General features: G+C 43.1%; 1 protein-coding gene across 1 annotated transcript; it reads left to right on the forward strand.

Moving 5' to 3' along the window:
* Positions 1-3,342: 3,342 nt before the first annotated feature.
* LOC120930958 (olfactory receptor 10A3-like) lies at positions 3,343-4,309 on the forward strand. Its single transcript, XM_040342091.1, has one exon. It carries the CDS (start codon positions 3,347-3,349, stop codon positions 4,274-4,276), a length of 930 nt encoding a protein of 309 aa, XP_040198025.1. The 5' UTR covers positions 3,343-3,346; the 3' UTR covers positions 4,277-4,309.
* Positions 4,310-10,358: the final 6,049 nt, after the last annotated feature.

Below are 10,358 nucleotides of genomic sequence, written 5' to 3' on the forward strand. Positions count from 1 at the left end.
TATTTTATTATAGTAAAAATGTATATATATTTTTTTTTCCAAAATTTACACTTTTTTTTGTTTTATAGCACAAAAAATTAAAACCGCATAGCAGATCAAATCCCACCAAAAGAAAGCTCTATTTGTGGGGAAAAAGGTGTCAATTTTGTTTGGGAGCCACGTCACACAACCGCAATTGTTAGTTAAAGCGACGCAGTGCCGGAAGCTGAAATTTAGCCTGGGCAGGAAGGGGGTGTATGTGCACAGTAAGCAAGTGGTTAAGGGGCTTTTGTGCGTCAAAGACTGTTGGAGGCCAGGAGCGAGAACAGAACAGGATTTTTGTACACAGAAAAAACAAGTTGTGACCCAGCACACCCATGGCAACATGTCTCCGTCCCTGTTTTGTACAATCTAGCAAAGGTTCTGAGACTTTAATTGAGGCATGTCACTTAAATCAATAATATAAATCATACATAATAAATATGTAACTACATGTATTCTAAGACAGTCATGATTAAACATTCCATTATGGTAAAAACGAAATAAAAATACAAACCGACATAAGAAATCCATAATAAATGGAATACATTCATAATTGATAATGGTAGACACATTCTAATAGACAAAATATTTTGGCGTCCTGAGGCTTAATGCGTTTCGTGGATTGAGTCCGCTTCGTCAGAAGGTTGATGCTAGGTAAAATTTAAAGAATTAAAAATTATATATAAAATTTACAATAGGTAACTGCCTTTTAGAATAAATAAAATAAATACTTACAGGTCGGCTCAAGAAAACATAGGGGGACGTTGTCTCCATTTGTCATCCCAGTCAAGTTGGGAATCTCATAACCCCTTTACCCCATACAAGTTATCACTCTAAGAAAACAAAACCAAGCTCAATGGCTGGATGCAAGTGGAAAATGCTTGGTGTCTGGCTGTACAAGAATAGGGTGACCATTCACCAGCCCCTGTGAGGTTAGAGCTACACATAATGTACAGCATACTAAATAGATTGTTAGACACTTTTAGGTAGTCTCTGCAACAATCCACTTGGCTATTAAGGAATAACATTCACTAATAAGTCTCCTGATAATAAATGATTCATCTGTCTAGGTATCTGGGGATTTCATCCTCTTGATGACAGAAATTGTATAAAAACACCTTAACAGATATGAACATTTATCATATGAAAAGTGACACGGTAGGTGTTTAAATGTGATATCGCATGAGAAATCATTTACTGGAACATTTGGAACTTTGAGTTTGTTTTTTCCCCTCCATTGTGTCTTTGAAAGAAGCCAGGGTTGTCTCTCAGGCTGGACATCAAACATGTCAGCCTTCCTCCATCTCCATTACATTCTAAATTGAGAAGACTAGTAGTTTACACAACTAATATAAGGATGTTTGTGGTCTAGTAAGTTGTACTGTATTAAAAGTATTTATTTTTTATTTATTTTTTTTATAGATGTCCTTTAACCACTTCACCCCCGGTGGATTTGGCTGCCCAATGACCGGGCCATTTTTTGCGATTCGGCACTGCGTCGCTTTAACTGACAATTGCGCGGTCGTGCGACGTGGCTCCCAAACAAAACTGACGTCCTTTTTTCCCCACAAATAGAGCTTTCCTTTGGTGGCATTTGATCACCTCTGCGGTTTTTGTTTTTTGTGCTTTAAACAAAAATAGAGACGACAATTTTGAAAAAATTCTATATTTTTTACATTTTGCTGTAATATATCCCAAAAAATATATAAAACGTTTTTTCCTTAGTCTAGGCCGATAGTTATTTTCTACATATTTTTGGTAAAAAAAAAAAAAATCACAATAGGCGTATATTGATTGGTTTGCACAAAAGTTATAGAGTCTACAAAATAGGGGATAGATTTATGGCATTTGTATTAATAATTGTTTACTAGAAATATCAACGATCTATGATTTTTATCATGACTGAGACATTATGGCGGACACTTTTGATGCTATTTTGGGACCATTGTCATTTGTACAGCGATCAGGGCTATGAGAATGCACTGGTTACTGTGTAAATGACACTGGCAGGGAAGGGGTTAAACGCTAGGGGCGATCAAGGGGTTAAGTGTGTCCTAGGGAGTGATTCTGACTGTGTGGGGCTACAAGTAACACGACAGTGATCGCTGCACCCGGGAGCAGTAGATCTCTGTCCTGTCACAAGGCAGAACAGGGAAATGCCTTGTTTCCACAGGGACCCCCCCCCCCCCCCATCATCATGCAGCTCCCCGTTATGATCGCGGGGGACATTGATTCCGCGGTCACGGAGCTCGCGGCAGGGGCAGATTCAAAGGGACGTACAGGTATATCCCTTTGCGCAGCCATGCCATTCTGCCAACGTAAATGTTTGTGCGGCGGTCGGCAAGTAATTTAATGTTAAAAATGATGGGAAGGAAAATATCAGCTGCACTTCAATGAACATTACCAGGCTTATTTAAAAGGGTTGCAAACCTCCATTTGCAAGTTGTACCTATAGGTACTGTAAATATCTCCTAAACGTGCATCGTTTAAGAGATATTTACTTTGTACTGTACCGATGACTGGCGGCTCCCCACGGGAGTGACATCACGTGGCTCTGACCAGTCACAGTGCCAGAGTCCGCGGCCCCGGAAGGATGAGGTGCGTACATGGATGCGGCCTGCAATGGGGATGGCGCTGACTTCGTTTGCAAGTAAGTGGCACATAATGTGCTAGTATGGACGCAGCAGATCACAGATCTGGTTAAAGGGCCAATCACAGCGTACGTTTACCATGTGATCAGCTTCGTCCAATCAAAGCTCGCACAAATATAAACAGACTTGCCGGTTATCAGCTCTCCTTTCCTCACACAGAGACAGCATGCAAGGAAAGTGGAGTCAATCTGTCAGGGCACAGTGAGTACATTATTTACATTGATAATAAGGGCACTGATGATCAGTGCAACCCCATTGGCGCCAGGGCAGGACTTAGGGTGGTGGGGGCCCCTGGGCTTGAGAGTTGATTGAGGGGGCCCCCTGGAGTCGAAGTTGTTGGGCGGGGTAAACGATCTAAGTTGTTGAGCGGGGGGGGGGGGCGACCGCGATCAAGGTTGTTGAGCGGGGGGGGGGGGGGGCGTTACGATCACAGTAGCTGGGCAGGAAGGGGCGAAAGTGCCCGGTATTGAAGTGGTTAAATATCAGAATGAACTTTACAATTGCTTGCTCATTAGTGATTTTCACGTTCAGAAGTTGTAATATCTGCTATAGTATAATATGTGATAAATTGTCTATATAGACCTGCATATTTTAGATATTTTATCTATAAAACGTTTTTTCCTTTATTTGTTCTCCTACCTTTCTATGACTTTGCCGTCTCTTATGTTCAGGAGATGTTGGAGAGGAACCGGACCTTAGTTACAGAATTTCTTCTTCTTGGATTTGGAAATCTTCATGAACTCAGAATCTTACTTTTCATCCTATTTTTGTTCATTCATATTACTGCTGTAACGGGGAACTTTCTTGTCATCGTCTTGGTTTTCGTGAACCAAAGCCTCCACTTTCCCATGTATTTCTTTCTCAGTCAACTTTCCTTGTGTGAAATCCTCTTCACTGCCAACATTGTGCCCAACATGTTATGGCTGATCCTACTTGGTAGTGGGAAAGTGTCAGTTAGCAGATGTATATGTCAGTTGTATTTCCTGGGTGTCCCTACTGTTAATCAATGTTTGTTGCTGGCTGCAATGTCTTTCGATCGATATTCAGCCATTTGTAAACCATTGCATTATACCATCATCATGACCTTTGGACATCAAGTTCAGATAGTCCTCTCCTGTTGGTTGGTGGGCTTCACTTTCTCATTAGTAATATATATTCTTTTAGATAAGTTGGATTTCTGTGGTCCGAATATTATCAACCACTTCTACTGTGATATTGCTCCAGTCATAGAGCTTTCATGTTCGGACACTTCCCTTGTTATGTTGGTCACCTCTCTACTGTCTTTCCCTGTCCTTATTTTTCCATTTATATTTATCTCGGCCACCTACATCTCCATTCTTCAGGCCATCTTAAAGATCCCGTCTGCCACTGGGAGACAGAAGACCTTCTCTACCTGCAGCTCCCACCTGACCATTGCCTGTCTTTATTATGGAACTTTGTCTTTCCTTTATATTTTTCCACCAAGTGACAATTCCCTTAATGTCAACAAAGGTCTGTCTTTGCTTTACACCCTGCTGACACCGTTATTTAACCCTCTGATCTACAGCTTGAGAAATCATGATATTAGGAGAGCCATTAAGAAACATATTAAAAAATGGAGCTAATATCCAATGATGGTGAATTTTTTTTGGCTTTATAGTGCTCTATAAAAAAACACATGCTGCCCACTGTATACCCTCCACACTCCTCTCCTGTCCATACTGCCCACTGTCATACCCTCCACACTCCTCTCCTGTCCATACTGCCCACTGTCATACCCTCCACACTCCTCTCCTGTACATACTGCCCACTGTATACCCTCCACACTCCTCTCCTGTCCATACTGCCCACTGTATACCCTCCACACTTCTCTCCTGTCCATACTGCCCACTGTCATACCCTCCACACTCCTCTCATGTCCATACTGCCCACTGTCATACTCTCCACACTCCTCTCCTGTCCATACTGCCCACTGTGATACCCTCCTCTCCATACTGCTCACTGTCATACCCTACACACTCCTCTCCTGTACATACTGCTCATTGTCATACCCTCCACACTCCTCTCCTGTACATACTGCCCACTGTCATACCTTCCACACTCCTCTCCTGTACTTACTGCCCACTGTCATACCCTCCACACTGCTCTCCTGTACATACTGCCCACTGTCATACCCTCCACACTCCTCTCCTGTACATACTGCCCACTGTCATACCCTCCGCACTCCTCTCCTGTACATACTGCCCACTGTCATACCATCTGCACTCCTCTACTGTACATACTGCCCACTCTCATACCCTCCACACTCCTCTCCTGTACATACTGCCCACTGCCATACCCTCCACACTCCTCTCCTGTACATACCACCCACTCTCATACCCTCCACACTCCTCTCCTGTACATACCACCCACTCTCGTATCCTCTGCACTCCTCTCCTGTACATACTGCCCACTGTCATACCCTCCACACTCCTCTCCTGTACATACTGCTCACTGTCATAACCTTTGCACCCCTCCTCTCTACATATGGCCCACTGTCATACCCTTTGCACTGCTTTCCTGTACATACTGTCCATTGTCCTAACCTCTGCACCCTTCCTCTCTACATATGGCCCACTGTCATACCCGTAACACTGCTCTCCTGCACATCATGCCCACTTACATACCCTCCACACTCCTCTCCAGTACATACTGCTCACTGCCATACCCTTTGCACTCCTCTCCTGTACATACTATACCACCCACTCTCATATCCTCCACACTCCTCTGCTGTACATACTGCTCACTATCAGACCCTTCACACTGCTCTCCTGCACATCATTCCCACTGTCATACCCTCCACACTCCTCTCCTGTACATACTGCCCACTGTCATACCCTCCACACTCCTGTCCATACTGCCCACTGTCATACCCTCCACACTCCTCTCCTGAACATACCACCCACTCTCGTATCCTCTGCACTCCTCTCCTGTATATACTCCCCACTGTCATACTCTTCACACTCTTCTCCTGTGCATACTGCTCACTGTCATACCCTCCACACTCCTCTCCTGTACATACTGCCCACTGTCATACCCTCCACACTCCTCTCCTGTACATACTGCTCACTCTTATACCCTCCACACTCCTCTCCTGTACACACTGCCCACTCTCATACCCTCCACACTCCTCTCCTGTATATACTGCCCACTCTCATACCCTTCGCAATGCTCTCCTGTACATACTGTCCACTGTCATAACCTCTGCACCCCTCCTGGATAAAGAAAGGAAGGGTACCTGCGGAACCCAGGGACTATTAGAATGGGGCTGGTAGAAAATCAACAACAAGGAAATATAGAAAAATAGAATAATTGTATATAAAAACATCAATCAAGATGAATAAATAAGATCTCCAAAAACATAAAAGGAAGATCAATTGAAGCATTGACTTGTATACTTGCTCAACATGTTTCGCTCTATATAGAGCTTCCTCAGGAGCTTTTGAACAGGCAATGCTAGGCATAAAAAAAAAAATAATAATAATTGACTTCGATAGATAAGTACATTAAATATCAAAATAGATGCAGAGATTAACTGCATAACATTATAATGAAGTAATTAAAAAATACAATAAATAGAGTTAATACAGAAAATGTATGTTCAATACCTAAATGCTACAAGAATTGGCACAAGTTAAACTTACCATACATAAATGGAATTCCCGTTTTAAAGAAAAAATAAAGAAAAAATATATAGATATGTAAGCCAAACACCCGGACGGCTGCCGTATAGTGAAGACCAGGACCTCAAGGGACACCAAGAGACTAAAACAGGGCCATAGCATATCAAACAGCCTAGAAAAAAATAGAATAAACAATATATGTAACTGGCAATAAATAAGGTCTATAGGACCCATATACAGGTAAAAGATGAACAATTCATGAATACCTGACTAGTCCAGATAGTTCAATAGAACCAATATAGTTGACCAAAAGAGGGAATCAATTGGCACCCCTCCTCTCTACATATGGCCCACTGTCATACCCGTTGCACTGCTCTCCTGTACATACTGTCCATTGTCATAACCTCTGCACCCTTCCTCTCTACATATGGCCCACTGTCATACCCGTAACACTGCTCTCCTGCACATCATGCCCACTTACATATAGTTGACCAAAATAGGGAATCAATTGGCACCCCTCCTCTCTACATATGGCCCACTGTCATACCCTTCACACTCCTCTCCTGTACATACTGCCCACTGCCATCCCCTCCGCTCTGCTCTCCTGTACAGTACATACTGTTCACTGTCATACCCTCCACACTCTTCTGATGTACATAATGCTTACTGCCATACTCTCCACATTCCTCTCCTGTACATACTACCCACTGTCATACCCTCCACACTCTTGCATATAGTGCTTACTAAGACTTCTATAGCATTATATGTAATATCACCAACCTTGCCCATTCTGGAACAGGCAAACTTTTGCTAGTTAAAAAATATATATATATATATATATATATATATATATATATATATATATAGAAACAAGACTAAGCAAAATATAATTCTACAAAAAAAAAGATGTTAACCTCCCTGGCGGTATGATTCTTTCAGAAAAAACATGCTGAAAGCGGTACCATTATTTGCAAGGAAATTTGGCGTTTTATATTGTAGGTCTGTCATTTTTAGAAATAACTCACTTAAATCTGACCAAACAAGCTTCTAATAGGCATCCCGGGTATGACATTTTTTTTAAAACAAAATTATAAATTATAATATAATAAATAATTATAAATAATTATAACAAATAATAATATAATGTAATCAAATCAAAATCACTGAAATTTGCTCAGTTGCAGAATTGTTGCTGTCATTATTTTTATTTTTTTATGACGAATTTCCCCACAAATTGCTATCGCACAATTCTGCAAGTGATTATAATTTATTATCGCTGTTTTTTAGCTGATCTAAAACTATTTTTGACATAAAGGGACACTTTTGGTTGCTATGGACAATCTACAGTTTGCAGGGAGAAAGAAACGTTTTTATTATATAAAATGACATGCATGACACAGGACAGACCACTAGGGACAAGGGGGGTGTGTTTTTTTTACATACAGTACTGTAATCTATAAGATTACAGTATACTGTATGTATAGTGTTTGTTTACTTTTTTGAATTTGGCGCCGTTCTCCGTCCCCGTGCGTCGTAACGTCGCAGGGAACGGAGATCAGCGTCACACGGAGGCACTGTGTGAATCGAGCGAGGTCCTGCTCGCTCACACAGCGCGGTGGCATCGCTGGATCCAGGGACAAGGTAAGTAAAACTCCCTGTACATCCAGCGAGGCGAGCCCGAGTCTGACTCGGGGTTACCGATCCTAGCCCAAAAATCTCACCCCGAGTCAGACTCGGGAACACCGCCCAGGAGGTTAAAAAACAATATTTGTTACGTTTTGTCTTGGGCTTGGACCTTTCTGCAGAGTATGCTGCAGTTAAGTAATATACAGGTGATACTTGAAAAATGTGAATATCATGCAAAAGTTCATTTATTTCACTAATGCAACTTAAAAGGTGAAACTAATATATGAAATAGACTCATTACATGCAAAGCAACATAGTTCAAGCCGTGATTTGTCATAATTGTGATGATTATGGCTTACAGCTCATGAAAACCCCAAATCCACAATCTCAGAAAATTTGAATATTGTGAAAAGGTGCAATATTCTAGGTTCAAAGTGTCCCACTCTAATCAGATAATTAAGTCATAACACCTGCAAAGGGTTCCTGAGCCTTTAAATGGTCTCTCATCATGGTTCAGTAGGAATCACAATCATGAGAAAGACTGCTGACCTGACAGTTGTGCAGAAAACCATCATTGACACCCTCCATAAGGAGGGAAAGCCTCAAAAGGTCAATTGCAAAAGAAGTTGGATGTTCCCAAAGTGCTGTATCAAAGCACATTGATAGAAAGTTATGTGGAAGGGATTCTGGGTCCTCCATTACAGTCTATGGCCCGGATTCACGTAGCACTTACGCCGACGTATCTCGAGATACGCCGCGTAAGTACACAGATGCGCTGTCGTATCTATGCGCCTGACTTTGAAAGCAAGATACGCCTGAAATTGGGCTTCATCCGACCGACGTAAGTTTCCTACGCCGTCGTATCGTGGGCGCATATTTACGCTGGCCGCAAGGGGCGCTCCCATTGATTTACGCTTTGAATATGCAAATGACTAAGATACGACGATTCACGAACGTACTTGCGCCCGTCGCAGCAAGATACGCTGTTTACGTAAGTCATACGTCCGGCGTAAAGTTATGCCTCATAAAGCAGGTGTAAGTCAGCAGCATCAATGCACCAGGGAACACAGCCGTCGTATTTTACGTAGTACGTGAATAGGGCTGGGCATAGGTTACGTTCACGTCGTAGGCAGTGATTCGACGTATCTTAGGCGTTCGTTCCGACATGATTCTGAGCATGCTCATTGGGAAGCGTCCACAGGACGGCGCATGCGCCGTTCGTTCGGCCCATCATTTGCATGGGGTCACGGTTCATTTAAATGGATCACGCCCACTTCCACCTACTTTGAATTAGGCCGGCTTACACCTAGGGATTTACGTTACGCGGGCGCAATGTTGGGAGCATTTCCTTTGTCGATACAGTGCTCGCCGCTCTGCGCTACGTCGGCGTAGCATATATTCTATACGCTACGCCGGCATAACTATGTGCCGAGGTATGTGAATCCGGGCCATTTGGAGAAACATGGACTTGAATCCGAAGCAAGACCACTCCAAGGGTCCACCAGGAACACACCTCCCAAAGGAGGAGTGTTCCCTTAAAAGCCAGGGCCCATAGTCCGTAGGCAAGAGGCCACCCTGCAGTCCTCTCCAAAAGCCCCTGTCCTGGTTGGGTCTGTCACAGTCCTGTTTACCATTATCACTAAAAGTGGAAGTAAATTTACACATTTTGGGCTGTCCCATGAACAAAAGTAGTGAATATCTTCCAATGGAGACACTAGTTCCGATAGCCCTGGTGACACCTCAGGATTCCCTCACTTTAGACGGTGTTTCTCACTTCATAATTTTGGCTATAGCATAGGAAGTGAAGGGAGATCCCTCGATTGGGACACAAGTGCCAAAAATAAACCTTTTAGAGGTTATAAGCCTTCCCCTCCTCCAAAAAAAAAAGTTTTGCCTTTAGTTCTACCTAGTTCCAGTTTATTATTCAAATACTGACTTTTAGAACCTCGTATTACGAGCATAATCCATTCCAGGAGAATTCTCGTAATCCAAAGTACTCGCATATCAAAATAATTTGTTCCGCATTGACTTCAATGGCATGCAATACTGTAGAGAGAGAAAATAACCGCTCAGTAGTCTTCAAAGAACCTCCTCACTGGAACCAAACCATGGGTGCCGGTGATCTGCCGATATGGTTCCGGCTATCGTGAAAGTTCCTGCGCAGGCGCAATCTGATCTGCCGATATGGTTCCGGCTAACGACAAAGTTCCTTTAAGGACTGCGCAGGCGTAAACTTGCCGACGGAAATCTCCGAACCTCGGCCGTCATCCAGGGCGACGTGGATTTTGAGGAAAGTGGCCAGTCGGCCTCACGTCCTCGCTTCGCTCGGACGGCTCGCTTCGCTCGCTCGGCCTCCTGGCTCTTTTTTTAACATCCTCCAATCCACGGGGATGTTAAAGAATGAGCCTGGATGCCGGGC

This window comes from Rana temporaria, chromosome 3 (genome assembly GCF_905171775.1).
Source record: "Rana temporaria chromosome 3, aRanTem1.1, whole genome shotgun sequence".
NCBI lineage: Eukaryota > Metazoa > Chordata > Amphibia > Anura > Ranidae > Rana > Rana temporaria.